Source organism: Camelus bactrianus, chromosome 25, assembly GCF_048773025.1.
Source record: "Camelus bactrianus isolate YW-2024 breed Bactrian camel chromosome 25, ASM4877302v1, whole genome shotgun sequence".
Taxonomy (NCBI): domain Eukaryota; kingdom Metazoa; phylum Chordata; class Mammalia; order Artiodactyla; family Camelidae; genus Camelus; species Camelus bactrianus.
The window spans coordinates 8839866-8860951 of NC_133563.1; the positions used below are offsets into that span (position 1 = coordinate 8839866).

At 40.9% G+C, this 21086-nt stretch overlaps 1 protein-coding gene across 6 annotated transcripts in view; it reads right to left on the reverse strand.

The window, feature by feature from the left end:
- Positions 1–2580: 2580 nt before the first annotated feature.
- The window catches only part of SNX31 (sorting nexin 31), a 62661-nt gene continuing 44155 nt past the window's right edge, over positions 2581–21086 (reverse strand). For 4 of the 6 annotated variants that reach the window (XM_045517220.2, XM_010955776.3, XM_045517221.2 and 1 more), the window contains 5 exons: positions 17669–17872; positions 13798–13911; positions 10824–10901; positions 5418–5474; positions 2581–2875 (listed from right to left, as the gene is read on the reverse strand). In XM_045517220.2, coding sequence (XP_045373176.1) covers positions 2783–2875; positions 5418–5474; positions 10824–10901; positions 13798–13911; positions 17669–17872 — 546 coding nt within the window. In that variant the 3' untranslated portion in view covers positions 2581–2782. The remainder of the gene's footprint in view (positions 2876–5417; positions 5475–10823; positions 10902–13797; positions 13912–17668; positions 17873–21086) is intronic. The other 2 variants (XM_074352623.1, XM_074352624.1) reach the window with 2 other exon arrangements.

The window sequence follows — 21086 nt, forward strand, 5'->3', positions numbered from 1 at the left end:
AACCCAGGACCTCATGCATGCTAAGCATGCATTCTACCACTTGAGCTACACCCTCCCCTCTAAGGTAATTTCTAATGTACATATTTAACATAAAATGTGCTTCCCAATTATGCACGTGGGGTTGTGTGCAGCTGTGAGCTCACCACATACTGGTGGCTTTGGCAAGCATGTCAGCTCTTCAAATGAAGCCTGTGCGTGCTCCCTTCCGTGGGACCCAAGGGGGCTCAGCCCTCAGGGCCTAACCACAATTTAATCAGCTCTGTCCTTTTTTCTCATAATTATTTTTGTGAAATTTGCAAGCCCAAGTGTGTTTGCCTGTGGGCAGAGTGCTTACGCCGGTTATTTTAGGCTTAGGAGCAGCAGTAGGAACAAACACGCATGTCTAGATGTGGGGAGAAGTGATGTCAGTGAACGCAGATGTATCAGGAGGACGTTTGGCTGAGTGGGGACCATTTTTGGAGGTATATGAGGAGTGAATCTATAGACTAAAGCATAGGCTGGTAATTTCCAAAGCCCCGCCATGCCACTTAGGAGTTACTTGATGGAATTCAACAGTTGCCTACCTTCATACGTCCTGCTCTGGCTGGTGTCTCCTCCCGTGCTGGGTGGCTGTGCGGTGGGGAAGGTCCCGCCCCAGCAGCACCACCGAGAGTGAGGGCATCACCCCCAGCAGTGATGGGGTCTCACTCGCTGTCTTCCCTCTGAGCCAGCAGCAGGGAAGTCCACCCTGGCAACTGGAGTTTAGACTTTTTACCCAACGACGAAGTCCTCTGATCCAGAAGTGATTCAAACCCCAATTCTTTCTAGATAAAGATAGGCCCAGTAACCCCCAGAGGGGCTACTCCCCGCTTCTTCTCTTGCATAACTGCTGGCGAATATGTCATTTTACAAAGTAAGTTTTGAATTTTGTTTCCTATCCCTCCCAGTTCCTTTATTCTTCACGGTGTATACTGTGGAATGCACCTGTATTTTTCTTCTCACATTCTGACTTGGATGATCATCTCAGTGTCTCAGGGGGAAAAGACTATTAAATTCAATGCATCTATTTTTGCCAGCCTCAGATAGGAATAAATTGCTCTACTGACAAGGATGCTGCAGTGGTGTGTGCATGTATACTGACCCCTCTTCCCTCTTAACACGTTGCTGGCACAGAGTGGGTTTACCTGTTCTTTCCCAAACACCGTCCTCATTCTCCCATCAGTGCCTGTCCTTTCCTTTTATGCGTGTGCCTCCATTGCTGCCTCCACTTGGCTCTCCTCTTCCTTCAAAGTCCCTCTTCCCCTCGGACCTTCCTGACCACCCTCCCTCCTTAACTTCCTTTGACACGTAGGTCCGCACTACACGTTGGACACCTGCTACATGCTGTCTTGGATTACTTGCTCTTATGATCAAGTGGCAACGTACAAAATATGTAACATTCAACCATTTTAACATACAAAACAGCAATTTGATTGCATATGGTTCAATTTGATAAATGCATCTTCTCACCCCCAATATAAGTTCTCTTCACATTCCTAAGGTCTTCAATAGACCCTTACACAGTGTAGGCGTTTGCTATTAAAAAGAAATAGACTTTGACTATTCTTAATTTGGCAAAATAGAGGATAAGTTTCCATTTTAATCTGAAAATGCATTCTAATCCATTAATAAACTCACCAGGGGTGATTTGGGATGTTTATGATTTTCTCTTGCAAAAATGTCCTACTACAGCCTAGAATATAAATATAAAACTTTATGGCACTGGAAGTTATGGCTAGAGATGTTGCTTTATAAATATTATGGGTCTTTAGCAAGTTCTACACTTCAAAAAATCATTCACAGAATTTTCATCAGTGAATTCTATATTCAGTAGACTACATTTGATATTTATAATATAATTTTATATTTATAATTCATTTATAATTAATTATACAACCCAGTTAGTAAAGAACATTAGAATATTACACTTTATCTAATTATACTGATTCCTCTGTCCCTCTCCCTTATTGCGATCTTAATTCTATATATCATTCTATTCATTATGATGATAAACTGAAACTGGATAAGGAAAGGTCCAGCGAGAAAATACACATTTTAAAGCTAAGGTATCTGATGCTGAGTACAGAGCCCCACTGCTTTCTAAAGTAAAAATATTCAAAATAGCATGATGGCTATTGAACTGAATTCAGTATTCTAAGGACAGAATACAACCACGACAGTGGAGAGAGAACCGGGCAGCCTACCACTTTGAGTACATCCACATTGATAGTCTCAGAATGAGGTAAGGAAACAAATCAGCATGTCATCACCTCCTTGCTCTGGGGCTGTGGTGGGTCAGAGAAGTCCAGATTTCTTTTTCATTGATTCCATTTCTTAGAGCCACTGCTAATGAGTCGTGTCTTCGGAACTTAACCCCAAATGCACTTATGGTGTTTTATCCTGAGCCTTTCATTCATGCAGTATCAGAAAGTGTAAACGACTTCATGAAGCCAGGTCAGCATCTATTTTAGGAAGGGGAAAAAAAAAAGAACGAGCTTCATACTAATTGATTCAGATTTCCCATTTGTCATCTGTAAGTCATTAAAAACAGACTACATAACCTTGGTTTGTGTTTCTTTTTAATCTTGACATTTACAGACTTCTGAAGTAGTCTTGATGCATATAGTCCATCTTCATGTGGAAAAAAAAAAGGAGAAAGGGCCACACTTCTTCCGTTGGTGGCAGGAAGCCTACTTTCAACCCCCAAGCTCTTTCACGGTCAAGATGGCCTTTGAGAACATTTTTTAAAAATCAGACTTTCTCTTCAAAGATCTTCCTTTATGGTCCCAAAACCACAGTCAACTTCAACTATCTTAATCTTGCTTTTTCTTGGTAGAAAACTAGAACAGGCTTTCTGCTGCAAAGTAAACAGAGATCAGAGATTATATATGAGAGGAAACAACTTCCATAGCAGCAATAATAGTAAAAAAAAAAAAAAAAAGTCAAACGTTAAAATAACATTAAAAAGGCAACAGAAAGGTTATATTTGTTTAAACAATGGTTGTTTTTAGAAGCTTTGTTTTGGGGTAGGTATGCATCTGTTAGTGCTGAGATGACGAGGTAGGCATGTCCGGAGCATCTTTCCAGGCACTGTGATGTCTGTCTCCAGGCAACAGTTGAACTCTGCTTCTCTTGTCTTTTCCCCCTTCTCTTAAAGATATGTGGCTTTCAATTGTTAATTTCACCCCAAATCTTTAGGGTACGTCCCCCACAAATACAAAGTTTTAATTTAAAAAGTATTACAACTATTTAAAAACACTTTAAGAGGTTATGGTTGCTACAGACCTTCAGTGAGTGAATAGTTGGCTTTCATTGTTTATAAAATCCCAAAGACAGGGCCGTGGAGAGTGGGCTTGGGCCCTGGTGAAATAAATGTGTGACAGTCCAACAGGCAGAGCAGCTGAAAAATTTTTTTTTCTACAAGGGATTTGTCTCAATGGAGAGGCCCCACAGCAGAGTGGTTAAAGGAACAAACAAATTGTATTTGTTAAACAACAAATAAAGACAACTTGGGTAAGGATACTAATTCCATCATTTGCTAGCTGTGTGACCTTGGGCAAGTTACTTAACCTTTCTGTGTTTTCAGTTCCCTTGGCTACAAACTAAGGATGATAATAATACCTGGGTTTTTATGAAGATTAAATGAGTTAGGTGTGGAAAGCAATTATAACAGTGCCTAGCTCAGGATAAGCTCTCTATAAAGCCTGGCTAAAATAAGTGGAATTCAATATAATTGGATAGCAGGCCCCCTTCTGACATGCTGGCCCTGCCCGGAGCATGAGCGAGGTCGGCCTGCTTTAGTGTTGCTGCTCATCCCTGCTGACTGTTGTGTTGTGGCTCTCAAACTCAGACATGCACCCGACTCACTTGGAGGGCTTCCTAAATACAGATTGCTGGCCCCCATCCCCGGGGTTTCAGATCCAGTAAGTTTGGGGCTGAGGATTTAAATTTCTAGTAGGTTCCCAAGGGATGCTGACCCTGCTGGTGGAGGGGCCTCCCTCTGAGAATCACTGTTCTAGGGACAATGGTTCCAATCCTGCCTGTTCATTAGACCATCTGGGAAGCTTTAAAAAAACCTCCTCTGCCAGGCCCCTCAGATCAGTTAAATCAGAATATCCTAGGGTGGACAGCCCAGCCATCCTTCGTTTGTAGAGCTCTCCAGGTGATTCCAATATGCAGCCAAGGTTGAGAAGTATGGCTCCATGCCATCACCTTGCAGCGAAATGGATGCACGTAAGTGATGGAGAGATTACTACCGGTATTTTACAGATAAAGAAATTGAAGCTCGGTGCAGTACTTCCCATTGGGGTACTTCCTATAAAGGCTGATCTCCTGAATCCATCCTTTGGGGTCAGACCCAGGAATTTGCCTTTTAATAAGCACCTCAAGAGTTCCTTATACACATTTAGTTTTTTGATCTGCTGGAAGACACACAGTAAGTGGTGGAGTTCCCATCTCCTGTCTCTGATGTAAGCAGTCCGAAATGCTGTTGTTATGTAAGAGTGAAAACTCTGCATTTAACTCTATTTTTAAAATTTTTCTCTGTGCTTATTCACTCAAGGAAGGACCTTACATACTTATAAATGCTGTACTTACACTATCTTAAAAGACACATCAGACCCTGTAACAGGAGCTCGACCCATAATAAACCCCATTCAAATGCTACTTAAAGGCCACCTTTATTTCGTTTACCTACACTAGGATTTGAACCTGGAAAGGAGTGAGTTAAGGGCATGGCCCTGGAGTCAGACTGCCTGCTTTCCTCTACCACTGATAACTACAACCTGAAGCAAGTCATCTCACCAATTTATGCCCCAGTTTCCTCAACTGATTTACAGGATCAGGTCACGATGAACACATTCATCTGCAAAGAAGTGCTTAGAACACTGCCTGGTGATGCGTATCTATTAATGTTTTTCATTATGATTTTTACTATTATTGTTATCTGCACAGCAGATCTAAATGCTTGCAAAAGTAGTTTATAAACTTTGTTATAAAAGTTACAAATATATATATATATATATGTTATAAAAGCTGTTTTATAGAGTTCATTGTAGAAAGTCCATGAAACTAAAATATACAAACTAGAAAGAGGATTTTCCCCAAAAAAATGCATGGAGTGTAGAAGAAAATCACTAAAGAGTTTTGTGTTCTTGAAAGTTTTCTATATATAAAAACTCGAAAGTATTCCTCCTTGCCCCCCGGGGTGCCACAGTAAAAACACCATGTTTGTGTGATGGTTGTCCAACTGGACCAGCCTCCATGGAGCAGCTTCTGAGAAAGAGAATTCTGCCTTATTCTTAAAAGTAGAATGACTCTCGTTATTTAATGGGGGGGGGGAGGAACGGGCAGATTTATCAAAATTACAATATATCCATTACATAATTTTACTCACAGACCTGGCTTTGTTGAACGTGGTATTTTCTGCTTTTGCCCTGCTCCGGAACTTCAATCTGCTAAATAGATTAGTGAAATGTGAGTCAGCACAGCCGGAGAAGCGAGCACACAAACAATCTCTTTAACTAGCACATTTCCCTTCCACAGTAATCCTCTTGATGGGCCCGAAGGCTGCCAGTCAGCAGGACACCTGCCTGTCATCTGCACATCCCCCTTCGTTTGCAAGTATCTCAGTGTTACAGAAGTTGAGTCCCCAGAAGTTAAGTGAAGCTCAAAGTTTGACGTTAGTGGCTGCCTATGGATTTTGTGCTTTCACATAGCTTTTAAAAGGAATTCGCACGAAATGAACTCCTAAATCCAGAAATAATCCACAGAGCTCCAGTCCGTATGTTGAACCAAAGCCAAATGGGGCTTTGATTAATCAAAAGGCATCGTTAATCAAGGGAAGAATCAAATTGAAGTTTAAGATGCTTGAACACAGCTCATGCACAGAAGGTAGACTTAATATAACAGTCAGGGGCCTGGCAGAAAGCAGATGGCCTACTCCTGGGGTAACTGAGGGGAGCTTCTAAAACGAGCTGCTTCGTGGCGGTGTGGGTAAGATTAAAGTGAATCAGTGAAGGGATGTCGGAGCGCCCAGCGGCCAGCAGTGAGGGGCTGGCGTGGGTGGGGGTAATTCTTACCACTTCTAGGCCTGAAGGGGCGGGGGGACAGCTGGTACTGGAACCAGAGTAGCCGAAGCAACAGGGAGGAGAGGTCACCTACAGGAGCCGTGGCCCTTGTCAGGGGGCCGGGCCAACCACAGGGACCCGGCAGTGACAGAGTTGCAGAAACGAATACCCCAGTCTCAGTTTTCTCCCACGCTCCCATCTCACTGGGTTTTCCCATGGGTGACCCCCCTCAGAGGCTTGAGGTCAGAGGGCAAGGTCACGGCACACAGAGGTCAGTCTCCTAGCCAGGATTTAGGAGAAAGTGTTCTTAGACTCTTCTCACAGAAAAACCAAAGAAATACTATTAACCAACTGTGTATGATGTACACAGCTCCACCTGTCACTCTCCAATCCGCAGTATCCCTTTACTGATTGCCCTTCTCCTCCAACAGATATAAACTGGACACGGAGTCCTCAGTTTCTAGCCACTGCCTGGTAAATACAGGCATTTGGGAATGATGGAATGAGGGCGTGAATTAACTAAGTTGTTTTTTATGGCTTATTATTCATGAGACTACAGAGTGGGGCATTTCAAAATAATGGGATAAATAACATGATACTGCAAAAGAGCATTATCTTTTAACTATGGTTAACTTAATTTTGCAGTAAAATACACTGCTTTGAAGGATACATAGGACTTCCTTTAGGTTAGTATTCTTAATAGAGATGTTCACATATTTGAAGCCTAGCTCAGTAACTTTAAAAAATCATCATTAAGTCTCAGTAAATGGGGAATTAATACTCTGATGCCTTATGTGTTTTGCTACTATTATTATTATTTTACAATATTACATTATAGTTTGTAAGTAGTCTTGTGCAATGAAATACGAAGTTAGGGGGAACCTCTTGGAATTTCTCTCTCTCCTAGTCTCCTTCTCTACCCCCTCCCTAGGTAGAAATAAATAAAATAGAACCCATCATACATGTTAAGCAGTTTCTGATATATTCTGTTTCCTTGACTTATTTCAATATAGAGAGTTTATGAATTTTATATAATGGGGAAATAACGTTGGGGGAGAAAGCTAATCCTCTTTTCATAGTGCCGTATTCCCACACTCTCTCTCATCAACAGACAGTTTCTGTTAATCAGAGGACCATTTATCCTGCACAGTAACTTCCCCCTGCTCGGCTTAGACCTTTCTTGCGATGGCTGCAATGTCTGTACATCTTCCATGTGCTGAACTGGACCAGCTGCTCAAAGGCTGACATTCCTGGGATGTTCCTGGTGTTTTCCCTTCCCACCGTATAATGGGAACATACTTCAAAGCACCACTTTCCGAACCCAGTGGCCTTTTACATAGTTTGATCTTGCCCCAAATGAAAGAGGAGTGACGAGAGAAGTAGGTATAGCCATGGTAGTTGGGGAGAGGGTAAAGGTATGAGGCAAGCCAGAATCAGAAGGCCACTTTGTTCTTTGCCATTTTTCAGAAAACCAATTGAGACATCCAGACCCACTTTTAAGTAAACCTAATAAGGTAAAGATATATGGACTAATAAAAACAATCAAACCAGGCATAGATTATTAAAAATAGAAATTGTTTTTCAATTCAGAAAATTATTCACCAGCATGTTCCTGATACCTTTCATGTGTTCAAATTATGGCTTAATATACAAATAATACTGATGACAATGCACTTTCAGAAACTCCTTAGGATTGTAAATTGACTATATGTCAAAAAGAAAAGAAAAGAAAAGAATAGAAAAGAAAAGAAAAGAAAGGAAAGGAAAGGAAAGAAAAGAAAAGAAAAGGAAATTCCTTAGGGACACATCTCCTGCATAAAATCCATCAGCTTCCTTTTCTTGGCATCTTTTAGATTTCTTCGCGTAGCAGAGATGGCTGGTAGCCTGCTCCATTGTCCATTTCATCCTTCTTTCTTAGCAATAACACCCAAATTTATTTGGAAAGACAACATAATCTGCACAAAGACTACCTTTACTAGACTTCCTTGCAGCTAGGTGTGGGCATGTGGTGTGACTAACTCTTTGCCAATGAGCTGTAACCAGAGCTGCAAGCAGAAATTCTGTGTGGGATTTCTGAGACTCCTCCTTAAAGAAAAGAGGTGACCCCTCTGCATACTTCCCTTATACTTGCTGCCTAGAATGTGGATGTAATGACTGGAGCTCCAGCAGCCATCTTGGACACGAGGTAAAGGCCACACACTGAAAATGGCAGAGCAGAAAGGTCTCTGGTGACATCAAGAAGCCACCATCCAAGCCTCAGACTGCCTACCTCTGGGCTTCCTTTAGGTGAGAGAGAAACAAATGTTTATTTTGTCCAAGACACTTATTTTGCCTAATTTGGTTTTTGTTATAAGCAGCCAAATATACTCCTAACCAATATACTTTATTTTCAAATGAAATAATCCTTTAATTCTGTTGTAGTTAAAAGTAGCAAATGCTACAAAAGAAAAAATTTTAGTTTTTTTGTAAAAGCAGAACTCTAAGAAGAATGTTACACTTTTTTTTCTCCTTTCTTGTTTGCAGTTAATACTGTCTTAAGAATTTAACATGTTTTTTGGCTGTATGTTTATATTTTCTTTATTGCATTTGTTTGACTTCACATTGTAATGATCTTGGGCTGGGTACCGCTCAGTGGTAGAGCGCCTGCTTAGCATGCATGAGGTCCTGGGTTCAATCCCTAGTACCTCCATTAAAAAAAATATTAATGATCTCTTCATAAATGGTTTAAGTCTTACCTTTACTGCCTAAAGCTAACTAAGCTAATTAACTTTAAGTTAGCACTAAATTTCTTCTTTCATTGCTTCCTTCTTACTAGGATAAAACAGTACTATTTAATCTCCCCAGGGACCATCTGCTTTATTTATGGAGCTCCTTTGGTTACAGTTTCCTCAATTTCTCTTTCCCTCCCCAGATCCTTTACAGCTGTCAAAATCTTAGAATTTATTCTGCCTTGCAAATTAGAGACCTCTGTATCTCAGTGCATACAAGCCTTCTGTAAGTGATAGGTGTCAGTTCAGACTTTCTGTGTTCACTTAGAAAATGAGTTAATGTCAAACATTTATATGGCTACTTTAAGCTTCGTAAAATGACTTGCTCTCATCAGCTGTACTTGTGAAGAGGTCCAAAACTCAGTCGAAGTTCCAATAGCTGCTCTATCAGTCCTGTTTCCCTCCCATGGTCCCATTCTACCCAGGGATTTGTAGATGAAATTCCAGACTGAAATGTGGACTATTCCTACAACATCCAATTTTCGAGAGGAAGGGTCTTAACATTTCTAAGAACTGAAATAAGGAAAGAAATAAAGAGTCTGTGGAAATCAAACTTGTTTTGTATTTTGATAAGGCAATACAAGTTTTATTGGCTCATATGCTGATTTCGCTATCAGCCACAGGGATAAACTAGAGATTTCAATTTGTGTGCAAACCTAAGGAATGTGGTAGCATGGTTGTTCTTCTTGAAAACTTTAAATAGATTACTACCTTCTCCTATTAGAGAGCAAACTCTTTAGCTATTCATTGTACAAGTATATCCTGCATCACGTAGCTTACACTTTATTCAACCACATGTGAGATCACTTCCTCCTTTTAATGGGGCTGCCTTAGTTAATTATTTTTCTCTTAATATATAGGTCTGTCTGTCTGTCTGTCTCTCTCTCTCTCTATATATATATAAATTGGAGCCTAAGAAGGTCCATCCTGCCTAGGAGGTTAGATTTTATTGCTCTTTTAAAAAGAGCATCTTTGATTCTTCTATTGCTTTGATTTGCTACTCTCTAGTACATTTTGAATTGTTCAAACACCAAGGGCCAGTGAATTTAATTTTCCCTGGGAAAATATTTTCAGTTCTAGAAGAAAGAGAAGTAAGTATAAAATGCAATTTTTTTCTTAGAAAAATGCTGCAAAGTCAAGTAAAGATCAATGTTAAACTAAAGCTGTTATCCACTCACTTATAAAAGACTAAAATTAAAACATTAAGGAAAGTTTTCAAATATTTTTTGTTGTATTTGTAAAGACCAGTGTACTAGTCTGCAAAAGAATTATATTTGTAACCATCAACCAAGCAGTAGTATTTGTAATCATTTTTAAAAATCAAACTGTATTATCTTCTTTGGGACATGCTTATATCATGATGGTGACAAGGGAAGGAGAAAATTTAAAATCCCACGCACCCTTTTTACAGCTTAGCACCAACACTTTGAATGAGTACCTGGCCTTTATTGAAGAGATGGAGACTAGAAAAACAAAGTTTAATTTTACATTGAGAAAAAAATTATAGCCTTGAAGGCTTCTGTTACTTGGTGGCTTCTCCTAACTGCTAAAGGCATCTTAATTTGGCACAGTGGAAATATCAAGAGGCTGTGAATTCTTTCTGGAGACTAAATCACAGAGCTTATGAAAGGTCATGGCGGCTGTGTCGAAGACCTCTCAAGATCCTATCTTTATGATGTTGCTTCTATGGTAAACCTGGAATCTTCCATTTGGGGGAAGGTAGAAATACAAGGACACAGAGTAGAGGGTTAGAGAACTCTCAGAAATCCAAGGATGACTTCTCGTTGGAAAAAAATGGGTTGAATTCTAAAGACTGAGCTCCCAGAGGGCAGAGATGCTCACATCTGGGCAGCTGGGTTCCTGCCTGGAGGACCAGACTCCACTGATCCAGGGAATTCATCAGTGTAGTTTAGTGTCAGCTGGTGGTGGAAACTTAAAGTGAAATATCTACACAGATAAGAGCACTTACCATTTCTGGATTCTCTGCAGCTAGCTTTACCATCTTGTCTGAGATCATCTTTTTCAAGCAGCTACTCAGCAAAAAAGCCTGAGAAACCCAGAAATAAAGAACTGTCAGTTGAGGATATTTTCATCATCTTCCTTCTCATCTCATACCGTGAAGCAGATCTTGAGCCCTGCCCTCCAATAGCACGCTTTTAAGAATTTTGGAGTCCTTTACCTTTCATAAATTTGCATAAGATGTAATTAGCAAGTAACCATAAATTTTCTCAATTACACAGACATAGTTACAGTACATTTTTAGAAAGACAGATTAAAAATGTCTGGGATCTCATTACTAATATTTTTCCCTTTTAAAATTCCCTTAACACATCCCATTTTTAAAATTACTTTGTAAACAGCTCATGTCTTATGAGCAACAAATAATAAAAACTGCTTATTATTGTAATCCAAACAACTGCTGATGGTCAATCTTATAACTAACTGTATGTGTAATGCTTGAGAGACTTAAGGCATAAGTAGTAACCTGTTTGAAAGAATATATTAGCACATTATGGCCTTTACTGAAATAAAAACAAAATTATTTGTTTTTCTTCACTTTCTTACTTTTCTGGTATTTTTAATCATTTGCTGTCCAGATTGACAGTTGCCCCCAGCATTACCTGTGGCTTATTGTTGGCTCATCACTGTTAGTGCCGAGATACACGTTACACGTCCTGCTGCACCAAAGCTGGGGCTTCCTTTTCCCAGGAGCTTCCCCCCACGTGCCAAGTTTAAGGTTCCCTGCCATCTTAATGGGAGCTTGCTCCTCTACCATGGGTCCTTTTTCTCTCCTTGTCCTGCTCTCAGCTCTCGGCTTGCCTTTTGCTCGTTTGGCCCTACTAAGGTTTGAGACAACTGAAGCTCAGAGCTCAAGGATGTAGACCTTTAGGGTAAGTTGTGCTCAAGGATGGTCACCGCACTGGAGCGGGGAGGAGAGGCAGAGGAAGCTCAGGCTGGGGTGGTAGCCAATGCAGAAAACTCCTGGAGGACAGGCCACGGAAAGTAGAATTTGAGGGCGAGTGGCTTACACAGAGGGAGCCTTTCAGAGTCTTGCAGGACTGTAGAGCCTGATAGGGGTGCATTTTATTTAAGGGGAAAGAAAGGAGGGAAGAGAAAGGAAAGGGCTGCCACCAATAAGGAAAAGAGGCACAGACGTGGGGTTTATATACAAAAACAGATTTTGCCTTCCTTCCTGGTTTAGCCAAGAACTAACCCTGTTTATCTGTAATGTATGTAACCTACCAGAACCAGGGTACGAAATGGTTAAACAACCACCTCTGAGCTGACGTGGCGAGGAAGGGTGTTTAATGGTGTCCCACGCAGTGTGGACTGATTCCCTAGTCCTGTACAATGCACAGAGCCATACAGGTTAGGACTCTGCTATAAGCCAGGTGAGGGTTATGAAATACAAAGGGACAGAGGTTTGTTTAAAGGGTCTAAGGAAGATATGGGGCCAAGCCCTCTTTTGTATTTGCAAGGCACACAAGCCACATTTCTGCCTTTTGCAGAAGTACCCCTCAGGTGCATGTCAATAAACCCACACTCCAAAGGAAATAAGACCTTACTAGGAATCCTTTAAAAGAATGTTTATTGCACCTCTTCATAGTGGCTTAAACTCATTTGCTCTAGACTAGATTAAAAGACCATAATAAAATTTAACTACCCGCACTTAGCATTCTGGGGTAAAGGGGTGGTTTCACTGCCAAACTATCTGTGTGTCTCTCCAAATGACTGCAGATTTTGCCTCAGCAAACCATCCTACCATTTCCCTAAGGGTCTTTCATATTTAAGGTGAACCCGGGGAACCATTTCTTTGACCTAGGATTTTGGTTTAGAAACTATGTGTTTTTCAGAGAACGCTAATATCTATTACCATATTAGTAGAAAGTTGAAACAGAGCTTTGGTTGCCTGAAACCAGAATGCTCCATGGAACACAAAAGTTAGTGTGACCACCAGGGATATTAATAATGTTGATGCAAAGGATACTTTAATATTTTGGTTTCATTTTAGAACTCTTGTAGTTTTGATTTCAAATTGGAATAGCTTAAGTTAGCCCACTGAAAAGAACTGTCAATTGGATTTGGTGTTTAGAAAATCAGATTTTTTTTAATGGATTTTTAATTTCAATTATTTCAAATTTAATTAATTCAACTCAACAGCCATTGTCCCTTCTTCCCTCATAACAGAATCTTGACTTCGGGATGACAAAGTACCCAGCTCTAGGCAATGACTCATGCTTACTCTAAGCTGATCATGAATCCTATTTCTCTATGCTAAATGCTTGATTCCCAGACTCTCTTGCAGCTAGGAGTGGTCATGTGACATGGTTCTGGCCAATGAGACATAATGGAAAGTCAACCGGGGGGCTCTTGGGGTGAGGCTTTTGCCTTCCAGATAAAAGGGACAGCTTTTATCAACTTGGAAAAGGTCGAAAGAATTATAGGGATGCCACTCATCTACCTCCAGCATTCTTAGTAAGTGAGATGATAAAAATTTGTATTGTCTAAGACACAACCTGTTTTTGTAAATAAAGTTTTATTGGAACACAGCTATACCCATCTGTTTATGTCTTAGCTGTGGCTGTTTTTGTGCTGCAACAATAGAGTTAAGCAGTTGCAACAGGGACCATATGAACCTCAAAATGTAAAATATTTACCATCTGGTCTTTGGATAAAAAGTTTGCCGACCTGTGGTCTAAGTCACTGTCCATTGAGTCTTCTGTTACTTGGAACTCATTCATTTCTAATTGATATGAAAGCTATGGTGACGAGCAAAATAAAACAAAAAGCAAACAAAAGAAATGGTATTATGGGCCGAACACAGCGTGAGTCGCAGGCCAGCACTCTGCTCCAGCTGGTTACGGTGATGTGCTTTGTCCACCCCAGCATGCAAGAGAGCATTTTGGCACAGAAGGTTTTCCTGCTGTGCCCTGAGAACTTACCTGCTGGGTGTAAATAACAAACCACTGCCAGTGACTATCCTCGCCGTACTGAAATCTGAGCTCTAAGTTCTGGTTGAGAGTTTGCTGGGGCCCATCCATATCCAGCAGAGAACCCTGCAGAGGAAAATATATTATTTGACCTTCAACAGAAATTTAAGTGGCTATTACCTGCTGGGAAAAATATCAAAACAAGTGAGACTGTCCCTACTCCCGAGAAACTATCAGTCCTACTGGGAGCCATGAGAGTAAATCGTCACAGTTTGATGTAACAAGTATTACAAGGGAAGCAAACACAGGTCTATGGAAGTAACTTGGATGGACACCTAACTCAGACCAGGAGGGTAAAGGAAGGCTTTGGGGGGTGGGGTGCAGGTATTTGAGCAGAAATAGAAACTATGCAAGTTTGTTATGGTTTTTAGTGGAGGGGCACAAGGGGTTCCTGGTGGAAGAAAAAGCAAGTGCAAATGCTCTGAAGCATGAGGGAACCTGGTACATTAAAGACAATGCAGTGTGGCTGAAGTACAGGCTGCAAGATGTTGAGGGTAGTGAGAAAAGAGGCTTCAAGAGGCAGGGCAGGGCCAGATCTTGAATGCCTGGTGGGAGGCACCTGTGATTTTTGCTGTGCAGCATCCATCCCTCCCCCTCTAGTACCGACATCTCAGATTCCCTTGGGGGAAACCTCCCTCTCCACTGTGGCTCTCTAGGTAGGTCTGTCAGGAAATGCTGCCCTCCTGGAGTGGGACACATGACCCAAACTCAGGCCAACTGGACAAATGGACAAATTGGACAAATGTTCTCTGAGCCCCTCATTTGATTCCAGGGCAGAGAGACCCAAGGAGCAGGTAGTAAAGAATTCCTATTTTCTAGAAACCTTGAGCTCCTCTGGTTCCTGACCATCTCAAGTCTCTGCATCAGCCTTTCCTTTAAATCAGTGGGTTACCCCATATCCTTCCAATATATCTTTTTTTTTCCCACTAGAGCCAGAAGTCTTGGTTTCTGCTGCTTGCCACGAAATAGCCCTAACTGTTACATGTTTTATAAGCTAAGTTAAGGAGTCTGGACTTTATCTTGAGGGCAGGAAGCATTTATTAAAAGATTTTAAAAGCTGGATAATAGCACAGATTTATATTTTACAAATATGAATCTGGCCGCATCAATGTAAAAAATGAACCAGGAAATAGCTATTTTCAGACATTGAACAGCAGATAATGCAGGCCTGTTAACCCAGAGAGCAGGAAAACAAGGTGAGCTTTACAGCCACCCAGCTTACTGCCTGGAGGAGTTTCCAGGACGCAGTGCAAGGAGGGGGAACCCAAACAGAACCCAGAAGCCTTGCTGAATTGAGAAGAGAGATAAAAACAATCCAATTAGGAAATGGGCAGAAGATATGAAAAGACATTTCAGCTGAGATACCCAGATGGCAAATACTCACACGAAAAGATGTTCAACATCATCAGCCATGAGGGAAAAGCAAATTAAAATCACAATGAAATACCATTACACACTTATCAGGATGACTAAAATAAAAACTAATGCCAACACCAAATGCTGGCGAAGATGCAGAGACTGGATTGCTCATACATCGCCGGCGGGAGTGTAAATTGATACAGCCCCCCTGAAAACGGTTTGGCAGTTTCTTAAAAAATTAAACATGCAACTTTCACATGACTCAGCAATTGCACTCCTAGGCATTTATTCCAGAGAAATGAAGACTTGTGCTCAGACAGAAGCCTATACATGAATATTTATAGAAGCTTTATGCGTAATAGCTAAAAACTGGAAACCACCAGATATCTTTCATTGGGTGAGTGTAAAGAAATTTTGGCTATCCTATACATGGAATCCTGCTCAGCAACAATAACAAAAGACAAACTACTGATATACCAACAAGCGGGATGAATTTCCAAAAATGTATGCTGAGTAAAGAAAACCCCAAAGGCTGCACAGAGCATGGCTATATTCATGTAATGCTCTTATTTTTTGAGGTAATCAATCCCTTGCTTTTATTTATACTTTCACCTCCTAAACATAGTCAATTCTTTCTTTTTTTATTGAGTTACAGTCATTTTACAATGTTGTGTCAAATTCCAGCGTAGAGCGCAATTTTTCAGTTATACGTGAACATATATATGTTCATTGTCACATTTTTTTCTCTGTGAGCTACCACAAGATCTTGTATATATTTCCCTGTGCTTTACAGTATAATCTTGTTTATCTGTTCTGCATATGCCTGTCAGTATCTACAAATTTTGAAATCCCAGTCTGTCCCTTCCCATCCTACCCCCTTGGCAACCACAAGTTTGTAGTCTACATCTGTGAGTCTGTTTCTGTTTTCAAACGCAGTCAGTTCTTATTAGTTACAGTAGTCATGTTCTCTAAAGTCACCATAAGCACTGAATTAGTGGACTGAAACACAGCCCAAGGGGAAATACAGGTCTAGGTTCCTGTGAACCTCTGGTTACAACATTTTCATCAGCTGATCAATATATAACCTTGTTTTATGTGTGTGTGTTTTTAAATTGAGGTATAATTGATATGCAAAAACTGCACATATTGAATGTACCCAATTTGAAGAGTTTGGACATATGCATATATCCAGGAAACCATCACCACAGTCATAAGGAAGATCATCTGGTGAACCCTTAGGTTTCATCTAGGCAGGAAGTGTTGAGGCCAAGCTGTGAGGGCAGGCGGGACGGGAGAGTCCTGAGGGACAGCAGGGGCACAGAAGGGCTGGGCCTCTGTCAGCAATTAAACATGCGAGGTAAGAGAGAAAAGTCAGAGGTGGTTTTAGGATTGATGGTTTGGCAATTAAAGGGCAGTCACGGAAGTCCCACTTACGAAGACAGGGAACACAGGAGGAAGAACGCTAGGATGGACATGAGAGGAGGGAGCCTGGGATGGACATGAGAGGAAGGAGCTTCGGGCAGGTGTGAGAGGGAAAGAATGAGACTGGTTTGGGGAAAGGTTGAATTGAGGCGTCTATAAAACCCTTGGTGAAGATGTCCAGAATTCAGTAGGAACTATGGACCTTTTGACAGGCATCTGGGTAATTGATTTCAGGGAATACGTAGAGGAAAAATGATAGAAATGGAACCCCAGAGAACACCAGCATTTTAGGAATGGTCAGAGGGAGGAGCAACCCACAAAGTTAAGGGATGAAGGAGGGGGAGTTTTGGGAAGGAAGACAGTTGATCGTATCAAATGTCACAGAGTGACCTAGCAGTGAGCCAGCTAAAACATCCCGGGGGTTTGTGGATTTAGCACCTGGGTGCATTTGTCCTCTACTAGTTAACCTCTCTTTCCTGTGTAAAGCAGACAATCCCTCTTAGCTCACTGCGTTCTATTTTAGAAATTAATTAAATAGCAGATGTGGCATTGCCCACACAGCACCTGGTACAAAGTAGGCACTCAATAAATCTGATCAGAAGGGTTTCTCTGGGAGGAGACAGCAGTGTAGGTGTGATGCCAGGGACTGTTAAGAATAGCTCGGCTGGTCAGCGTCCAGTTTCCAAGCATAGAGGTCTTGCCAGTACTGAGTACGTATTAAGTGCTCAATAACGGTAGCTGTTATTTCTAAGTGGTGTGATTACTTTAGACATCCTTCAAGCAGTAGAGAAGTCTGTGGTTGGAAGGTTGGGAAGACTGGTGTCTCTGCTGTTACGGGTGGGGAACTTGGGTACCAGATAATAGACAGGTTTTACCACTAGGTGATGCTCACTGTGGCTTAGACGCCAGTCCACTCAAGGTTCAGATTCAAAAGGCAGCCCTCTCTCCCCAGTACCAACGTCATCATCCAAGAACACTAGGATTTTTAAATCGTGGGTGGAGGCTTTAAATCATGGGTACGGCGAGGTGCTAAGATACTCACAAGGAAAGTGACCTGCCAGCACTTCACTCTGTTCATCTGGAAAATGACATCCTGGGTCTGGTTATCAGGCAGGGTGACACAGCAGCTGATCTCGTTATTGCCAACAGAGATTACGGCCCCACAGCCCGGTTCTGGGTAGTCACAGGTACAGGGATCCAGCTGCACATATCCATAGTGCCGAACCTCCTGGGACAGCTCCAAAAACTGTTCCAAAAGGGGTTGGGGGTGGAGGAAGCAGAAGACCACTTGAGGAGGACGAAAATCTCACATCAGGAGGTACCGCCATTCTGACAGCACACACAGAATGGAGTCACAGTGAAAGCACCTTTCTCTTCGGGAGGATATAAATGAAGGCAATGCCCCTTTCACTCTCTGACAACAGGGGCTGCCCAAGTTCATGGTGGGTCCCTGCTCCTGCTACAGTGCTTGGAACAGTGGGAATGAAAATAGTCGATGTGAATGATGAAGGGAGAAACGAGTAGAATGAAATCAAATGAGTAGATAGGATTTTATCTCAGAAGATTATAGCAGCAAAACAAACAAAAAGTGTGCCTATAAAATGCTGCTTTTTTTTTTTTTTAAACTAAGCTGAGATCAAGGTAGGAGGGAAGCAGTTCATTTTCACAGGCTGTTGTATATACTGGTGGTGCTGGTTGTCAGAGACAGGGGTTTTGTAAATGGCAATGAGGAGAGAGCAAGAGTGAATCTGCTCTCTTGGTGGGGTTCCACGCCCCAAAGCACCAACGGAACACTTTCATGTGATGTCTAAGGTTTAGCTTTTCCCTCTGCTTATGATGTGACTTAAGAACAGAAGATAGATGCAGTCCACACCCACAGTCCTGGCATCCTGTCCTGTTAATGTCTGTTGAGGACTTGTCATTTTTCTAACAAAGTGGTTATTAACGACTGCATTCAAGTCACCTGATATCAGTTTAATGCCCTCCAGCTTGTTCTTCTAGCCTTCCGCAGGCTCCTGCCTGATGGGGTGAGAGATGTGTGTTCAGAGAAGTGTTCCCACTTTACCACATGGTTAAGTCAGAAAGAAGACCACGCAGTAACAACCTGCCTCTTTTCCAGTCCTCCCCTGAAGAAGGCAACTTACACCTCTCTTTCAAGAGCTACCTGGGAAATGTGCTGAGACATATGTGGTGAGGGATGGCTGACTCTTGGTACAAGGTGGCAGAAGGATTCCAGGCCACTGTCCCTCCGGCCACACGTCGTACCTGCTTACTGTGCTGCAGCCCATTCATTCAACTGAGGAGCTGCATGAAGCTGCTAGGCTTCCTTTTGGGTCAGTGGGAAACATCAGAAATGACAGGTTGTGAGTAAATGCTACCTGGGCAGGGTGGGGACGGGGGCTGGGTGATCTTGCCACAGAGCAGTTTCACGGCTCCTACTACAAAAGTTCTCATTTATTATATAGTATAAATCTTTAATTGTTTATTTTATTATTTAGTAACACAAAAAAATTGTAATAAACCGTTGGCTGCAATGCTCTAAAAGAGATGAAAGTATTTTAAATGAAGTTAAGAAATGACGAGTAAGTAACTTGCTCAAAATGCTTGCTGACATCTGCTATTCAAAGGGGGTGCACTGATACGGATTATATGAAAACTGGAAGACAGAAACCTAAAAGGATTATCTACTTGAAAATCAGTTCCTTTAAAAAGACTGTACCTGAAAAAGATAATTTAACATGTATAACTGCAGAAGATATTTATAAATTTTCGTTCAGATCAGGATTTGGCAAACTGTTCTATAGAGCCACATAGTAAATATTTTCAGTTTTGTGGGCATGTGGTCTCTATTGCAACTACTTACCGCTGCTGCTCCAACACCAAAGCAGCCTTTGACAATAGGCAAATTAATGAGGGTGGCTGTGTGCCAATAAAACTTTATTTATACAAACAGTGGCCCATGGGCCATAGTTAGCCCCTCTCTCTGATTTAGAGCAAATGACTGCTCCTTTCAATTAATTTCACTCATTTGTCAACTCCAAGTTTTCTTGTACATGTACCTAACATAAAGCAATAGTTGTTCGTGTGTTGACTCCATTAGCAGAACGCCACAAACATTTAAATAATGCCGGTTTTATAGCAGTATTCTTAGATGCCTCAAGAGAAAATCATTTAAGATAACTTGAATAATGGTTCCATTTTTTTCAGATGAAAAAAAAAAAAAACCCCACATATACCCTGTCCCAAAGCAGTATATATGAGTCTGACAAACAAGACATATTTTAACAAAAGAAATGGCCTCTACTTCACTGTGTTCTTTTTTCCTTCTCTAGATTTGGCCAACCACTAAAGCACTGAGTTTGAACAACATGCAGAAAAAGTTTATAGGACTAAATCCATGCACTCAAAGTAAAGTTTTCAAAAGACCACTAGTAAAACAGTATGGTAAAAATCATGGGAAATATTCACCATAGAAAATAAAATTTGTTTTGTGGCAAAAATACACATTTTGGCACAGCATAGCATCATAGTTAAAAACAATATTCTTACTAAATTAAGAAGTTTATAGAGCAGAAATGCCCTTAGAATTGGTAACTGTATCCAAAGTAGCAGCAAGATGCTACCCATCAAAATAGAGGCTGTAATTACAGAAATTGACAAATACACAGAGAAGTTGAATTCCAAAATTTCCATGACAAAGCTGTGGTGGAATTCCCAGCAGGGAAATACTAAATTTTGGCAGTATATGCTTTTTCTCCTCCATCTTTTTTTTTTTTTTTTGCAGTTCATCAATAAAATTTTCAAAATATTGCAGACTTTGAAGAATTACTTTCTACATCAACCTAAGTATAAATGAGTCCTCTAAATTTTGTTTGCTTTTTCTTCAAAAATCAATGCTTTAGTGGTGAACATTTGTTAAGTATAAAGAATTGTTTTAAAAAGACAACCCAATGAAGCAAGGGCCATTTCCTCTGCTAAAATATATCTTGTTTGTCAGATTTCATATCCACTGCTTGGAAACAGGGTATGTCAGTTGGTACCATCTTCATGGAAACTTTACAAATGGACATTTAGAAATACATCCTAAAGAATAAAAGAAAATAGAATGTATATTCAAAGACAGGATGCTGGCTGCATGTTCAGGGACCTTCATCCAGGAACCACACCAGATGTTGGGAATACACAGGGTATGTATAAATTAGACTCAGTCCTGGGCCTCATGGCACTCGCTGCCAAAGTGATTTATAGCAGCAAATCCTGGAAACAACCTGACTTCCAATAATAGGAAATTGGATAGCTGAATGATAACATAACCATAAAATGGAATAGTCTGTGTCATTAAAAATAACGTTGAGGGTCTACATTAATTAACTTGGCAAAGGACTCACAATATATTGTCTGTATTTTTTAGAATGTTTAAACAGTAAGCCTTTATTAATTTCATAAAAAGGAAAATCAAT